Below are 17,462 nucleotides of genomic sequence, written 5' to 3' on the forward strand. Positions count from 1 at the left end.
CACTTCATGACTTCATCACAGAAAGATCATGGTAGCATGGCCTACACATTGCCCTACCAGTCTGAGCAAATTCATGCAGTCTGAATGAAGTCCAGTGGTTCAAGAACACATTGGTAGGACGGACCCACTGTGCAATCTGCTTCTCTAAAAGCCATCAGGTTCATGCAAGCACCATTTAGTTAAAAAAAAAAAAAAAGCAACAACAAACTCAAGATATGAAATATAGTTTGTTTTATTAAACCTCTAAGGGTGTTCTCACCTTGTACCAGCTGGCATTGCTGGTACAATGTCTTGCAGTAATTACCATCGGGATCCAGACAACTGTAAATAAAACATTAAGAGCTTTTAAAAAGATTTTAGCAGTGCAAATGTGAAACTGAAAGTTTTATAATCATTTATGTTTATCTGACGATTTTAATGCAAGACAGACATTAATAGTTCAAAGAATTTGCTTGATTTTACACAGACAAGATTACTTAAAGATGCCTTCAAGCACAACAGCTCAACTGTTCAACAAATGTAGTAAGTTGCGCCGTCTCTCAAGGCATTTAGAATGGCACTAAAGATTTTTTTGAAGGCTTGCAAATGTTTGGTATCTGGAGGATGATTTTTAAAAAAACAGGTTTATGAAGCTCACTTCATCTACATCCTGCCTCAAGCTTAGGTTCTCAAGGCACACAGCACAGAATGTATTTGCAAGTTAGACTGTCTCATCCTGCACAGGTGTTTTGCACTATGTAAGGAACCACACACAGGTGAAATGCATCGAATTCCTTTAGCAGTTAAAATTCCTAAATTATCCCCAAATCCGCGTACTCAATTTCAGTAACAACGGCCATGGAAGATGTAAACAGTGTCCTTGTTAAACTGACCTGTTTACCAGCATTTACATACTAACTGTTCAGAAGACCTTTGTATATAAATTGGGTGCTGTCCACCATTTTAGTGAGGGCAGTATCCAACCAGGAAGAACATCAGTCTGAGGTCTGCTCTGTAAATAGCTGTAAACCAGTCTGTCAGGTTAGGTCAGCTGTTCACAATTCTCAGCCAGCACTGCAGCTCACAATCACAATGCAGAGTACAGCACTGGAGAGATAGGTTTTCTCCATACAGTAGCAAAATGCCAAGTTGATGAAAGATGGAGAACTGCTGTTGAAAGACCTACCAAAATTAAAATTTTATGATGCATCTTATGGCATCTTTAACAAACAAAATTTGGGAACCTGTTTAACCATGGCCATGTTGAAGCAGATAACCCTGTCAAGTCCCCATCTCTACAGAAAAGATTTACAATGTGTATTAAGATGATACCAACCTATGAGTTTTACTCATCTGCCTGCTGCACTGTTCCTTTCTCAGAAACATAGATACCATCCAAGAATTTCCTGATATCCTTGTTCTTGACTGTGGTGGCTTGCTGGATCAAAGCAGCTGCAGACAAAGTGAGACTATTAGCACAAAGCCAAAAGGTCCAAGCCAACATGTAGTCTTTGTTTATGCTGCAGTATTTCAACTAAAGAACAGGACTGTCATCTAGAAACAGAATTACCAACTTTAAATCCTGAAGGGGTCTAATGAAAATAGGATGCATTTCACTGAGCCCATCTTGGCAACTTGGGGCAGAAGCATTTCATTACTGCATGCCATGTACAACTGAAAAGCTGAAAAGTTTGGTGCCAAAAAGGCCGTAAGTACTGACCTGAAGAAGGTTCTGCAGACTAGTAAAAACATCTTTAAGCTTAGAAACAGAGTAAGGAACTATGAAAAGCAATTAAAGTGACTAGAGCAAAAAAAAATCTGGGCTGTTGTTTACCTCATGGTTTGAGGTAAAGAGTTTGCTAAGCTCACATCTTCAGATAAAAGTTTCCATGTAATTTTCCACACATCTCCTTTCACAAACCTGAATTGGAGACCAGCTCAATGTCATTCCCTTCAAGGATCAGCTCATCTTTTTGGGCTTGAGATACTGCACAGGTAACACCTATGGAAAGGCAAACACATAATCCACACTGTTGAAGGTGTTAAGTGTATTAAAGAAACAATATTAATGTCCTGTCCAAATCTAGACACTAGTATTCAAGACAATAATTAGCTTCTATGACTTTGTTAGAGAGTCCCTCAAATCCATTCCAGGGCTGTCCTCCCTCATAGTTTCAATTAAATATTAGTGCAAGTCATGCTCTGGAGTGACAGCTACTGAAGTGATAGTCCTGCTCACCCATTATTACACAGGAGCATCGATTACCAACACTGTGTACAAGCCAGCGCTTTGCCAGCACGGCTCCATCAGCAAGGTGGTGCCATTTCCCACAGGCTTGTGCTCAGGAAGACAAAACTGCAGTCAGCCCAATCAAAAGCCATTAAAAACTACCTGCCCCTGTCATATCATGTACTGTGTTTACACTAGCAATGGTGCAAGTACTCACAAGGAGTAAACATGATGGCATTCAAGACTCCAACAGGAAACATGAGTTTGTAAGGAGAGCAACAGAAGTTTTTACTATTTCATCTATGTAATCAACAGATAAAAGATTTTAAGCCAGCCCATTACCAACAGTAAATGCTGACTTAAAAACAAACCCAATACAAAAATCAAACCCACCCGTAACATCCCACAGTAAATCAAAAACCCTGTAACTCTGCTGCACTGTTATCTACCAGTGTTTTGGGACAAGTCTGATGCACTCCTCTACAGTCACCCCAACACATCATCAGTCGCATTAAATGTCCTTACCCATACCCTCACCAGAAGTGGAATTAGAAAAAAACAAATGGATAAGGGAAGTCTTTCCCACAGTCTTTATGTAATTTTGTTTATGACATGTTTTGTTGTCTCCCTCCAGAAGTTTAACAAGCTCCATCAAGTGCCTGCTTTTCTGTTAGACATTTTACTGAAACTACAAGTGTGCAAGATTTAAAAACAGCTAATAAGATGGCAATTTCTAAGTTTACTGTGCATGCTCCTAGATAATCAGCAAATTCAAACACCTTAAAGACCAAAACTATGACGTGGTATGAAACTCGTTAATGTACAGTGTTTTAAAACAGATACGCAAATCTAACACAAAGCAGCTGCAGCTTACCAACTATCAACACTATTAAGATCTCCCAGTGATTCAAGTAAATCCTGGATTCCTTGTATTACAATAACTAACTCCAGACTAGTTGTTAGCTAGCTCTTGCTAGTAAAGATAAATTGCAGAGGCATTATTAGTAACAAATCTAGACAGTGGCAAGAGTATCATAAGATTACATAAATTCAGACAAGCACATGAATTATTCATCCTCTCCCATTATCAGTGGCAGAGCCCAAAGAAAACAGCTTGGAAAGCCTAGTTGAAACCAGCAGAACATCTCTCCAGAAAGGCTCACCTGGCCGCATCCGCACTCTGCGAATGTACTTCTCTCCCAGGAAGTTCCGGATCTCCACAAGTGAGCCATTGTCCTGTATGACTACATTGATCGGGAAGTGAGCGTACACCGACCTCATCTTGTAGCGAAAGCCCTGGGACACAGGACATAACCGGGTATTGAAAGCAGAACAGGCCCAAAAGGCAGAACACATGCACGAAGCTTATAGGAGAAACTAAAGCCAAGGTGCACCAACAGCTTCTGAGAAAGGACAGGACACTGAGCCCAAGAGACATTCATCATTTCCTCCACCAGAACTTGCCTGACAGCAAAGCCACGACAAAAAGCAGAAGGAGAAAGAAGCTGCATCTTGGATGCTTAGAAACGTTCTCCCTCCATAAAGTAAAAGGCTCTCACTGCAAGTAACAAAAAAGGCAGCAGTTATCCTGGTTCACAACTTAAACACAACTTACCAGAGTGACCCCCTTGATCATGTTCTGTACATGGCTGCAAATTGTGCGAACTGTTGCCAGCTCCTTCCTGTTACCCCACCACTTGTCAACACGCAGCTGCATCAAAAATCACATTAACAAAGCTTTCAGCTACACTTCAAAACCAGCAACAAAACAATTATGTAACAAATGAGGAACAAAACTTTCAGATAAACTACTTAAAGCCCACCAAACAAAAACACAGAACTGTTTTGTTTATTTGACAGACTACTTACTAAAGGCCCACCTGGTTTCTGTCTTTTAAATCCTAACCTGCTTAGCAATTGCTAAGCATATTGTTTTGAAGTCTGCCTCCTATGCATAATCAACTTAAACTGTGTGCGGATCCCCTGTTTTAATGAAACACTCGAACTCTGTGAAACAGTAGCTGAAATCAGTCACTCTCGATATTTTCTTATACTTTTTGAGACAGTAAGAAAAATCACGCATTTATTTATCTCTGCTCTCCTAATATAACTTGCAGTTTCTGGAAATCCAGTAAACTGATTTTTATCCTCTGAAAGATGCAGTTTGTAGAACAGCATACACTGATCATCCCCTTTCCCTGTAACTGTCACTAGACAAGAATGCACTCCCCACAGTGCCCGAGGAGGCCCCGCCCTTCCATCAGACCAATTTCTCTCTCAGAAAACACAGGAATAAGCAAAACCTACCAAAAAACTCACCCAAAGCTGAACATTTTTGGACACTCTCCTACACCACCCCCAAGTTTTCAAGCCAATAATAAAGCTCCCCTCTGTCTCCGGGCAGCAAAGCGGCCTGTGCGGCACTCACCTTCTTGTGCTTCTTTCCCAGGAGGGACAGCTCCACGTTGATGTGGTTAAAATCTCTCCTCAAGGTTCCTCGGGGCCCCTTCACAATGACCGTCCGGCCCTTCAGCGAGACTCCCACTGCGGACCAAAGCGGACACGCGTTACGGGCTGCGGGGGCGGCACCGCCGAGCGCCTCCCGAAAACGGCGCGGACTGACCTTGCTCGGGAATGTCCACGGTCTGGTTGCTGAGGATGGTCTTCATCCTGCGGGAGACAACGAGACAGGCTGGAGGCTCTCTCGGCCTTGTGCCCACGGGGCCCCCGCACGCTCCTCCCTGCGCGACCCGACGGCCCCCGCGCTGTCACCGCCGGGCTCCGCCGGGGCCCGGAGCGCGGCGGCCTCAACGGGGCCTTGCCGGGAAGGCGCCGTCCCTGGGCCCTCCCGCGCGGGGTGCGGGACAGGAGGCGCCGGCGGGGCCCGGCGCCGCCCCGGGGGGCTGCCCGCGCGCGGGCGGCGCGCCGGGGGGCCGAGAGCCGCGGATGATCCCGGATTATCCCGGGGATCCCGAGCGATCCCGGAGGCGCCACCAGACCTCACCTTGCAACACGCAGGGCCAAAAGAGACAGCGCATGACGTCATCACGTACTTGTAGCCGCTGCGGGCCCGTGACGTCATCGCGTCGAGGCAGCCGTCCGACAGGCGAGAGCAGCCGAGCCGGCCGAGTGCGCCGATCGGCTGCGCGCCGCCATGTCGTTGCTGCTGCCGCAGAGCCGCGGCGGGGCCGCCGCCGCCCGGGGGCTGCTGCTGCCGCGGGGCCGGGCCCGGGTGAGTCTCGCCGTGTGCCCCGGGAGCCGCCGCGCCAGGACGGGCCGGGCGGGCGGAGGCTGCGGTACGGCACGGCGGGAGCGGGAGCAGGCGCTGTGGGCGCACGGCGGTGCCGGTGCCGGTGCCGAGCGGGTCTGTGGCGGGGGCGCGGGACAGCGCGGGGCGGCCGCGGGCAGAGCCCGGCACCGACCGTCCCCGCCCCGCACGGGCTCACGCAAAGCCGGCACACCGAGCCCCGGCCCCGCTCCCCGGACAGCGCCCGGCGGCCGCCGGGAACCTTGGCGACGCCGCTACCTGCGGCCCCGAAACGCCGGGGTAACCCACATAGTGTTAGCTCACAGAATGCCTTAGGCTGGAAAGACCTCTGAGATCAAGCTGTGACCCAACACCACCTTGTCAACCAGACCATGACACTGAGTGCCACATCCAGTCTTTTCCTTAAACACCTCTAGGGACGGTGACTCCACCTCCTCCCTGGGCAGCCCATTCCAATGCCCAGTCACCCTTTCTGGGAAGAAATTCCTCCTTATGTCCAAACTAAGCTTCCACTGCTGCAGTTTAGGACTATTTCCTCTCATCCTGTCGCTGGCTGCCTGGGAGAAGAAGCCCATCCCCACCTGGCTACAGCCTCCTTTCAGCAATTGAAGAGACCCATCAGTTCCCCCTGAGCCTCCTTGTCTCCAGGCTGAAGCCCCCAGCTCCCTCAGCTGCTCCCCACAAGCCTTGTGCTCCACACCCTTCCCCTCCTCCATTGCCCTTCTCTGGACACGCTCCAGCTGCTCAAAGTCCTTCTTGCAGTGACGGGCCCAAAACTGGACACTGGATTTGAGGTATGGCCTCACCAGTGCTGAGTGCAGGGGAATTGTGTGTTACACTGTATAACTTAGTGTGGTGTTATGATAGATAAGTCTGTTACATGTAACTTAAAATAAAAAGAGGATTATACATTTAAGTTAAAAGCCATTGGGAAAATGCTTACACAAAGCATGCGTTAACCAGCAAAAAGGCAAATTGTTGTTTAGTATATGATGCCAACATGTTTGTTACTAAATAAATTGCAATTTTGCTTGTTTTAGGTGTCAGGGAGCCATGTGTGTAACCACTACGGAACATCAGGTTCTTTGCCAGGGGGAAAAAAAGAGTTCCTGCAAAATGGACCAGACTTACAGGACTTTGTCTCTGGAGATCTGTCAGACAAGAGCACGTGGGCTGAGTATAAAGGCAATTTAAAGCGTGAGAAAGGAGAACGGTAATGGTGATTTTAGACAACTTGAGTTGCTTCCCAGCATGATCTTGCATGTTTAGCAATAACTACAAAATGTATGCTACGTGTCTTTATTAAATTCTGCCCTACTGTGTTGCAAATGTAAAGATTATTCAAGACAGGACAAGTGTCATTAACTTCACATCCATAAAAATGCGGAGACATGGTGGTATGTTCTTGAGTGCCAGCAATTAAATTTAAATATACATCAGTAGGTGAATGTGTTGAAAAAAGTGCTACTGATAGAGAAAACAAAAAATGAAAACTTAAGTTAAAAAAATTTTAAACCCCCATATTTCCAGTTATCGAGTGATCAGACTTTGTGATAGCTGTGCAATATCTGCTGCCATTAATGGTTGCAGTCTCCAGTGTGGTACTGTTCACAATCCCTCTGGAACAGTGAACAGTTTTAAACATTTCAGTGACAACAATTCCCATGCTTGAGTGTTGGAATGATGATGAACAGGGAAGAAAAGTCTGATCTGGCCATGAATGATGTTAACATTAATTGCTGAGTTGCATCAGTTTTCAAGGGACATTTTCTTGTTGGGATCTGTAATAAATTAAAACAAATCTTTTAATAAAACTTACCATGTAAGTAGTTTATTAATCTTTATGTTTGCTTGGTGTTATTCAGGCTGCATCTCCCTCCATGGCTGAAAACAAAGATTCCCATGGGAAAGAACTACAATAAACTAAAGAATACCTTGAGAAGTTTAAATCTTCATACGGTAAGTCTGGCATCAACCAAGTGTTCCTGTAGAAGTAAGGCAGATTTTACTTTTTTTGAATAAATAATGTCTTGCATGATCTTCAGAGCTGAAACCAAGCCCAGTGCTGATCTTTTTTGCTAGCAGTGAATTTTACCCCTAAAGATTTAGGGTAAATCCAACAGATTAAGTGTGTTTTCCTACTGTGATTTTAAATACTGGGCTTTACTACTTATATCACCAGAGATTAGAAGATGCTATGTGCAACTGTTTATAATGGACACACACACAGAGCTACACACTTGATTTTCATGAAAAGAAACTGTACAGATTTCATTAATTGTACTTTCTAGATAGTAAAAAGCAGTGGAAATGCATGGAGGGGATTTTTTCCTTTCTTTTTTTCAGACTAAGTTCTTAGTTCTTTATGCTTTAATGAATCACATACTTTGTGAACATTTTATCAGTTCTTAAATTTAAAATATTAATGATAGTCTGTGCTAATTAATAAGACAGTTATGTGGCTGAGCAATTTTTGGAGTTTTGAAGTAGAGAAAATAATGGTAGTGGATATCAGGAAGCAGTTCTCTTCCTATCTGTTCTACTGACTTGTTAAAAACAGCAGGGAATTGTTAACCTGAATTATCACAGAAGGGATTATGTTTTGTTTGTAGGCAACTATTAAAATCCATCAGTAATAATTATTTTCAAAAATAATATGGAAAAATCCAGGTACAGTACAGCCTTTCATCTTCAGGTATGTGAAGAAGCACGTTGTCCCAACATTGGAGAATGCTGGGGAGGTGGGGAATATGCCACAGCAACTGCTACTATTATGGTAAGTCATTAACCATTTCCTAAGTGTTCTGTTAATGTCTGAGCTGTTGGTACTTTATTGTTGGATCTTTACTGAAGTGGAGTGGGTTTATTGCAATAAATTTAGAGTAAAGCACTGTCTAGTTTTTTTTTTGCTTACCATTAGGATTTATCTGATGTAGCTTATGCAGCTGTTCCCCAGCTGAGCAATAGTTTACTGTGTAAAGGTAGGAATGTCTTTCATGTTCCAGCTGATGGGTGACACGTGCACCAGAGGCTGCAGATTTTGTTCTGTAAAGACTGCCAGAAACCCCCCTCCACTGGATCCACAGGAGCCTTACAACACAGCCAAGGCTATCGCCGAGTGGGGCCTGGACTACGTGGTGCTGACGTCCGTGGACAGGGATGGTGCGTACCTTGGCTCTCCCCTCTCCACTCCGAGCTCTCACTGGTATTCTTGGCTACACACAGCCCCCAGAAACAGTCATCTGCACAGCTGCCCAGGAGGACTGTGTTAAAGGAGTCAACAGTGCTGTGACTTTGCACAGTTCCTGCATATTCTCAGTATTTCTTTATGTCTGGTGAAAGACAACAGAAATTATGCTCTCAATAAACATCAATAAATACTACAACACTAAATATTTTATAATGAATTTTTAGCAGAATGCTTGCATATATACACCATGTTCTTACTTGGATAGCAAAAAGACAAACAATCATATGCAATACCATTACAGAACTTCCTTCTAAACACTAAACTAGAATATATTATATGTAACAAAACTGAAAGTTACATTTTCCTAAGGAAGTAGGAAGTAGCTCCCTTGTGATGACACCATATAAGTGAAGAAAGCCATTGTAAAAACTTCAATATGATGGAAAGTCCAGTGACTTCCAAGGGGCTTAAAAGAGCACTAATATATACTTCTCAATTTTTGTACAACTGTTTTTCAGACCAGAACCATAAATAGGTAAAGCAATTCTGTGCCCAGGGAGACAGGGAACCTACAGACAGGTAAATCCAAACTCTGCTCTAGACAATCACAGTTAGACTTTCTGCAGAGGCTTGGTAGGATATCTTTATATCTTTTGTAAGCCCTCAGCATAAGTGGTGAGACAAGACTGGGGTTTGATTGCTTTATTGTTTTGCTTTTAAGGTTTGAATTGGATGGGTTTTTTGGCTTTGCTAGTAAGTAAATACATTTCTTGAACAGAAAGATCAATTGAATAATTGAAATGCTTCTAGATATGCCTGATGGTGGAGCGGAACACTTTGCAAAGACAGTCCGGCATCTGAAAGAAAGGTGTGTCATGGATGTATTGCTGTTGTTAAACTTTAGAATGTGGTACTGCATGTACATCAAAGCTCCTTTAGCTGGGTTATTCCAGGGGCCATGCTAATACAAAAGTCTGCCTCTAGCCTGTCTGTGTCCCTTTTTTTTCCCCCTTCTTCATCTTTCTCATAGAATGGCCCCAAACTGTTTTGAATTGGATGCATTTGCAATTCATCCCAGGCTTATTTAAAGCTAAGCACTGGATTCTTTCTTTGAGCAGACAGTTGGTTGATCAGGAAATGAATACATTCTTCTGAGGTATTTTCATTCCTGAAGCTTGGGCTCAAACACAGCAGAGTTAGGTAACTATTACCATGTGACCAAAGGAGTCTGGTTTCTTATTCAGCAGTGATCCAATTGATTTTCATTTTGTCTCAGTGGCCATTTCCAAGTCTGTGATTGTACCTTCCTGCTTTCCCTGGCTGTGCTGCCTTCACCCTACATCGGTGCCCTGTATGCCATTCAACAGCACACTTGCCTGCCTGCAGAATTCATTTGTATAACCTCATTTAAGTCTTTATCCAGAGTATCTTGGGGCTTGAAGGGTTTTTGCAGTTTTCCCCACCTGCCTTTTTGAGCTGAAATCAGGCTCCTGAACACCAAGACTAGATTCTAGACTCAGAGTCTTCGTATTCCAGTAGCAGAATTAAAGCTCCTCTGTATTTTGGAGCTATGATCTTAAACAAAACAAATTCCTGTTTGTCCTGATGTGAACTGAAATACAGAAAAAGCCAAATATAAAAACAATTCCAACAGTCTCTCAAACATTCATGTGCACTGTTTATGTATTATTTTTTTAACATGTCTTTGTTGCTGGTTAACTTGAGTTTGCTATAAAGTGTTTGTAGAAACCTTTGGTTTAGAATTATCCTGAATTAACTTTGCTTTGCTTACTAGAGTGTCACGTCTTCAGTTAGGGGGTTTGGGTTTTTTTTTTAATATCTTGGAGTTTTTTAACAGCAGGGACACAAAATTCCACAACGCGTTTGTTCCTTCTGTCTCGTTTTCAGGAATCCAAAAATCCTGGTGGAATGCCTAACTCCCGATTTCCGAGGTGACCTTAAAGCAGTGGAGAAAGTCGCCCTGTCGGGGCTGGATGTCTATGCGCACAACGTGGAGACGGTGCCAGCACTGCAGCGGTGAGCAATGCCCGTGGCGGGGCTGTTCCCGGTGCTGGTTTCTCGGTGCCCGTTTCCCAGTGCCCGTTTCCCGGTGCCTGTTCCCTGGTGCCCGTTTCCCGTGCCCGTTTCCCGTACACATTGCCGTTCCCGGCCTGCCCCGGTGCCGGTGTCCGACTGGCGGCCGAAAAACCTCTGCTCTGCCACTTGGCAGAAATTGGCAGAACACGCCTGGCCTGGTGTCTCTAACTTCTCTGTGCCCTTCCACGTGTTTTTCCCCCTTGCGCTGGAAATGTGCGAAGGAAGGTCCGCGACCCCCGAGCCAACTTTGAGCAGTCCATCCGTGTGCTGAAACACGCTAAAGAGGTCCAGCCCGGCGTCATTTCCAAAACCTCCATTATGCTGGGGCTAGGCGAGACAGATGAACAAGTATATTCCACAATGAAATGTAAGTTGGTGTTGAAATAGATGCCAGAATTCACAAGTATGAATTTTACTGTGTTGGGAAACAATTGTAAGCATCTTTGATTCTACATGCAAATCAATTTGCTGGTGCAGGAAATGTTTCCAAGTTCCATTGAAAAATAAAAGTTTGGTTAAAAAAGACTGAATTTCCGAAATATTTTGTCTTCTTATAGCTTACAGATTCAATTTGACAAGTAAATCCATGATTTTCCTTGTGATCCTTCTGCCACTAACAAGGAATTTTGTTTCTACAGTATTGCGGGAAGCAGATGTGGATTGTTTGACCCTAGGACAGTATATGCAACCAACAAAACGTCACCTGAAGGTAAAAGTATTTTGCAGGCAGAGTTATGGTCCGTACCTTGCACAGTCATCCTTACTCTAACTGCAGATTTCTGACAAAAATTTCCTTCCTTGTTTAGCTTGACAGTGATTATCTCTTAGGGGCTCTTCACTAAAAATGACCTCAGCCATCTATCCCCTTCCATCTTCTGCAGACTTCCCAGTGCTAGTTTCTGCTGTTAGCCAGGGAGACAGATGGAGCTGAGGCATGATTCTGGAAAACAAGAGCTTCAGTGTATGTCTCAAACATAATTGCTCAAGTCAGTGCCCCTTCACTGTCTTACAGGCTCTCCCTTAATGGTGCCACTTCAGCTGGGAAATTCACCATTTTCTGCTTCTGCAATCTGTCCAGAAATTTGCTCTCTGTTCTGTTCCTGTGTTTCACTGAATTAGCTGTTAGTGAAGAGATTTGTAGGACTGTTGTGGTTTTTCACTAAGTTGGACAAGAAAAAGGGTTTGCTCAAAAGGACCATTCAAAAACAGGATGAAGAAAATTATAAAGCAACAACTAGAGATTAAATTTTGATCTTTTCAGCTAAATAGGTAAAACAAATAAAATACATTTGTTTGGTAGAAAGCCGAGTAAAAATGCGGTTTGTGACTTCACTGATGAAAGCTTTGGAGTGAAAATCTTTGAACTTGCAATGTAACTGTATTTAATTTCACTCTATGTTAGCTATAGCAATTTCCTTTGCATTAATACCTGAGCAAAATTAATTATTTTCCCCAGGTTGAAGAGTACATAACTCCCGAGAAGTTTAAGTACTGGGAAAAAGTAGGAAATGAGCTTGGATTCCATTACACTGCTAGTGGGCCTTTAGTGCGTTCTTCCTATAAAGCAGGTAAATTACCGAAAGGCATTGGATTATTTAGCATGCAACATTTTATTATACAAAACTAAAACAGCGAAGTAATATGCAACAAAGCTCACCTTAGTTCAAGGACACCTCATATAGTTACCTGTATTTTAAAAATAAATTACACTGTTTCCTGTAGGTCATCCAAATGCATCATATGCAGTAATTAGTATTTGTACAATTGTAGTGCTGCTTGACCTAATTTTTTTTTTCTAAACCTATCCTGTATTATACTTAATGTGTGAGGCAGGATAAAGGGTACCAAATTTTCAAGTCTTCCTACACATTCTGTCTCTTGGATGCTTCTGGGTTCAGCAAGGTCCTTGGTTATTTGTGTTGCAATTTTGTTGCTTCAGGCAGAATTTATTTACAGTGCTTTAAAAATAATTAGAGACACGGCAGTGCTTTTTCTGATAAAGCACTGGGTATGAAGTAGCAGCTGATATTAATGGAACTGTTGTGTAAGTACAACATCCTGCTTTTTCCTAAGGAAAGAGCAGAGAAGACTCATCTGGGGTACCATGCTGCTCAGTCTGTTTTAATGACAGCTCAAACAAGATTTATAGCAGGTTTCAATATAACTTGCTGATACTTTATGAAACAGAAATTAAATTTTAATTAAATCAATTCACTTTTGCCTGTTGTAGTGCACAAAGCAACAGAGCTATTTCATAAAACTGGACAGGAGGAAAATCAAGATTTTGGGAGTGGAGGGATTGTGTGTTGGGTTACAGTTTTGAGATTTTTTAGATCCCTGCAGTATGCATTGGAAATGCTGTTATAGATAATTAAATTCCTATAAAATAACTGGTGAAAACAATTGTATTGTAGAATAGAACACTCATGTTAAATAAGAATGTATTCTTCTGCCTTATTTTATTGAAATACCTACAAATAATTTTGGTGTCTATTTTTTTTTTCTTTTAATTAGGTGAATTTTTCTTGAAGAACTTGGTAGAAAAAAGAAAGACAAAAGCTGTCTGAAAATGAGAGTAAACCTATTTAAAGGAGCCAGTTTTAAGAATCCTTTTTTTCAGTGCACAATTATACTCAGTTCCAGAAATGCAGAAGAACAGATGGTGGCTATTTGAATAAACTTACTATCTTTCCAGAACAATTTTTTCTCATCAAAACACATTATTTTACTTAATTTCTCCTGGCAAGGCTACAGCAACAGGATACTTCTAGTGTTCAGCAAAAAGACAGAAGATAGAACTGATTTTGAAAGAGTGATGGAACTGAGGTGGAAGAAACAAACATAAGCTGGGAACAAAAATTGGGCAGATTTCTAGGTCTGCTACAGCAGTCAGTATTGCTGCAGTTAATACCTGTAAAGGTGCTGATACTTTGGTGTATCTTACTACTATGTAACACAAGCTTGCAGGGCTCTGGGATCTACAGGAGTTCTAAAGGAAGACTGTATGTGGTAATGCACCAGATTAGGGCTTTCTTGATCCGTGCCAGAGAAAGTTCAGTGATACTCCTTCAAAAGATGCATCTCCTAGCTGCATCAGAGGAAAAGAGCTGTACCATTCTGATAGCTAAAGCTTTCCCAGAGCTTGGATGTCTCCACATGTGAGCCTTGGTATATACAAGGTATCAAGCAAAAGAAAACTAAACGTCCTTTCTGGCAAGACAATTAACCTTGTGTAGATACCATTAATTTAAACAATTTAGAAAATCACAGTTGGTGTAGGAGCATAAATGGAGCTACCCATAATTTATGTCCATGACTGTAACACCACTGAGCTGCACCGATGCTTCTTTTGTATTGAGTATGCAGAACTGCTGCAATTCTGTACTGTGCTCCTATTGACTGGCTATTGTCTTGTCATTAAAGGAAAGCTAAAACCCCAGTGGTTGTTTGGTGGGTCTGGTTACTTGGCCCTTGAGGCTTGGTCTGGCTGCTAAATCTTGAGTGCAGGAAGTGAACCACGTTGTGGGTAAAACATGAAATCCACTGTATATCACAGGAAGCTCAAGCAGAAATAAAAACATGGTATATGCCACATTAACAGCTCTACTTGCCTCTCTTTGCAGCAATAATACCAATGATTCTCTCCCTAATGCTCAGCTATGGACATTAAATACCATCTCTGAACTAACCTGACCTGTATCTTTGTCAAGTTATTTGGGAAACATCCCAGGAGTTTATTATCTGGTCAAAACTCCCATCATGCAGGTAATTCTATGACTGGCTCTAGTACTTTTCTAAATTCCTGGAGCAGAAGAGGAGTGGACCCTGCACACCCACCAACTCAGCAAAATGATAGAAGGAAGACATCTACCTAGCAAGATAATATATAGGAGAAACTTCTGTGAACATAATACTGTACAACTGAGGCCAGTGATGCCTCAGCTGACACTTCACAAAATGAAATACAGCAATATTAAAGCATTATGAAGACAAAACTTTAACCAAGAATGAATATACTAATTCACCAGTAAGGGGAAATATGAGCCATGAGGAACAAAGGGGAGGAATGGATAAACAAAAGAATAGCTGTACTTAGTAAGGGCAGAGAGGCAAGGCTGCTGTTTCTAAAATAAACAGTATTATTCATCCATTTAAAAAATTAAATTGCTACTCTGATTGTTAATCGTGGAAAGCCCAGGTGTATTTTGAGCCAAAAACGCCCTACTTCAGCTAAAGTCCACTAGAGCAGGGAAAAGTTACCAACCATTGCAAGGAAACTCAACAATCCCTCCACTGCAGCAGACGTAGGGGGTTGCAACATCCAACTCCAGGATGCCCACACATTTAACAGCTGCCAGCCTTTATTAGAGGTCCTACTGTAAAGAATGGTTTCAACTTGCCTACAGAGCAGATTTAACAGAATATGACTTTAGCTTCTGCCAAGTTACTGCTCTTTCAGCATATCAACACCAGAAATACAGAAGAAAGGAACTCTGAGCCATACAGCCATTATCGAACAAGGGAGCATTGCACAGTGACTTCGTTACAGTGAGAAAAATAATGCTTCTTGAAACACACATATTGTGTCATGTTAAAATTATTTTGTGAACTGCTGCTGGGTGGTTGAGAAGATGATCTCATGCTCTTACATAACTGTCTGCCAGCTGTCTGGTACCAAGTGTCAGAAGATACACCGGCTTTTCTAGCTGCATATTTTCTGTGGATTCTTCACAGATTGGAGAGGGTCTTTGCCTGATATTTTTAACAACGTTTGGGGACCAGCCCTGAAGTTCTTTTCCTAGTTACAAATTCCTGCTTGTACAGGCAGCTGACTTCCACTATTGCCCATTCAGTTTTTTTCCGTAACTATGTGTTAAAGCACCAAACTCTCACAAACATCCTTGTTGTAATTCAGCACAGGTTTCATGACTGTTTAGTTGAAGTTTCATGTTTGGTGACATTTTCATTTTGTATGTCAATCATACCATTCTGTCAGTTTGATTCACAAAGCAGCTATATAATATTTTAAGAAGCATTAATCATCCTTGCAACAAGGAAAATATTAAACTGAGTTTTGGGAATAAGATTTAGAGTTGACACAGACACTTTAAAAGAATGAATAGTCTTTTTGGCATCATCACTTCAACCTATTACACTGTCTGAAACACAGTTAAATGTTATTCATAGAGAATTTTGTCTTCCAGTAACTGCAAGTCCTTAGGTGAACTGAAACTGGCTTTGAAAAGCCAGGGGGCTCATAAAATCAGGGGAGCTGGCCAGACAGAATGCACATCCAATCAATATGATTAATGCAAAGTTCTGTTTATTTGAGAGAAGATGGCAGTTTTCATACACCTCTACATAGTTTACAGGTTACAAATGCACTCTGATTGGCACACTAACATTGTTTACCTTTGCCTTAAGGTGGTCAGACTTCTCACGCTGCAGCTCTACTCTAATTCATGCTCAGATAGCTGATTACTTTGTAGTTACCTTAACACAATTTCTGACGGCACCACAACTGAATTCTCACTGCATCAAAGGCTTCGAGGCTCCATCAAGGCCGCTCATCAGGCCTAGTCTGACTGGGTAGCTCAAATCTCATTCCAAAGATAAATCATGACCTCTGTCTCAAAAATTCTGTAACAGCTTTGTCAATTTAAAAACAGTTTTGATTTTTTTTCCTGCTTGATGAATAATTAATATTGGTGTCCCTTCCATTTAAAAAATGTGAAGTATTTATGCTTCTTTACTATCACATGTGGTAACTTATTGCAGGTGTTCAACTTGGAGCAGAAATTTTAGTTTGATTCCAGCATTCCTAAATCAGATCTCCATTATGCCTTGCTGCATTAACAATTAAATTTCAAGTTTAGATGTTGAACAAGATTATAGCACAAAAAAAAACCTCAAATGAGAAGCAAAAGCTTTTTGGCCAGTACAAAATCTCACCCCTAACTGCTCCTATAACTAGTCTTGGTCAAAAATGTGTGTGACATTTCTCCCTCTCTCAGCCCCTAAACTATTAGGCTAGCCCAAAGATACGAAGCCTTGAGGGGAGGAACATCAGAAGATGGGCAAAGGTTCCAAAAGAGGCTCTCACCCCGATGTAGTTGTCCAGCTCTTTATTCCACGAGGTCCGGGAGAAGAGCGGGGGAAAGAGAGCAAACAGGAAGGGTCATCACCTTATCTATGCTCTGGACAGGGAGGGCTTCTCTGGCTCTCCGCCAACCCCTTTGGGGCTGGAAGGAGGGGACCAGGCTTATCTCGATCAGAGTCACAGGGGTCCTGGAGAATGGGGAAAGGCATAACCCAAGCGCACTGTAACATGTGTGTTCTATTCACTTGGAATATTCTTGGCTGCTATTGTATTCCTGGAACCCGACTAGTTTCAGCTGGACAAAAACATGAACGCATATACTCAGAACAAAAACATTACATCTTGCCTGGCACTTAAAATTTATCTGTATACAATTTATCTTGGGTAAGACCCAATTTATGCATTCTGTATCATACTACTTCTAGACTTGTATTAAATCCTGATTTTCTTCAGCTGTTGTATTCTTGTAGTGTAAAGCAGTGTTACCAAGGAATTGCATTTTAAGACCCCAATAAAAAGAATTTCAGAGTACAGGAGCCCGTTGGTCACATTACACAAGTCTCATCCAGAATGACATGCTGTAACATCCACACACAAA

General features: G+C 42.4%; 2 protein-coding genes across 4 annotated transcripts; one reads left to right on the forward strand and one right to left on the reverse strand.

Annotated features, from left to right (window-relative positions):
• Nucleotides 1-208: 208 nt before the first annotated feature.
• RPL9 (ribosomal protein L9) lies at nucleotides 209-5,307 on the reverse strand. 3 transcript variants are annotated; one of them, XM_030270143.4, is made up of 8 exons: nucleotides 5,214-5,307; nucleotides 4,833-4,879; nucleotides 4,638-4,753; nucleotides 3,825-3,920; nucleotides 3,373-3,505; nucleotides 1,901-1,981; nucleotides 1,316-1,431; nucleotides 217-321 (listed from the first exon to the last, which is right to left on the reverse strand). In XM_030270143.4, the coding sequence occupies exons 2-7, from the start codon at nucleotides 4,876-4,878 to the stop codon at nucleotides 1,325-1,327; spliced, it is 579 nt and encodes a 192-aa protein (XP_030126003.1). In that variant the 5' UTR covers nucleotide 4,879; nucleotides 5,214-5,307; the 3' UTR covers nucleotides 217-321; nucleotides 1,316-1,324.
• On the forward strand, nucleotides 5,270-14,452 carry LIAS (lipoic acid synthetase). The gene is made up of 11 exons (XM_030270947.4): nucleotides 5,270-5,441; nucleotides 6,518-6,690; nucleotides 7,343-7,436; nucleotides 8,173-8,253; nucleotides 8,483-8,639; nucleotides 9,478-9,535; nucleotides 10,576-10,704; nucleotides 10,986-11,131; nucleotides 11,403-11,473; nucleotides 12,221-12,332; nucleotides 13,279-14,452. The coding sequence occupies exons 1-11, from the start codon at nucleotides 5,364-5,366 to the stop codon at nucleotides 13,329-13,331; spliced, it is 1,152 nt and encodes a 383-aa protein (XP_030126807.4). The 5' UTR covers nucleotides 5,270-5,363; the 3' UTR covers nucleotides 13,332-14,452.
• Nucleotides 14,453-17,462: the final 3,010 nt, after the last annotated feature.

Source organism: Taeniopygia guttata, chromosome 4, assembly GCF_048771995.1.
Source record: "Taeniopygia guttata chromosome 4, bTaeGut7.mat, whole genome shotgun sequence".
NCBI lineage: Eukaryota > Metazoa > Chordata > Aves > Passeriformes > Estrildidae > Taeniopygia > Taeniopygia guttata.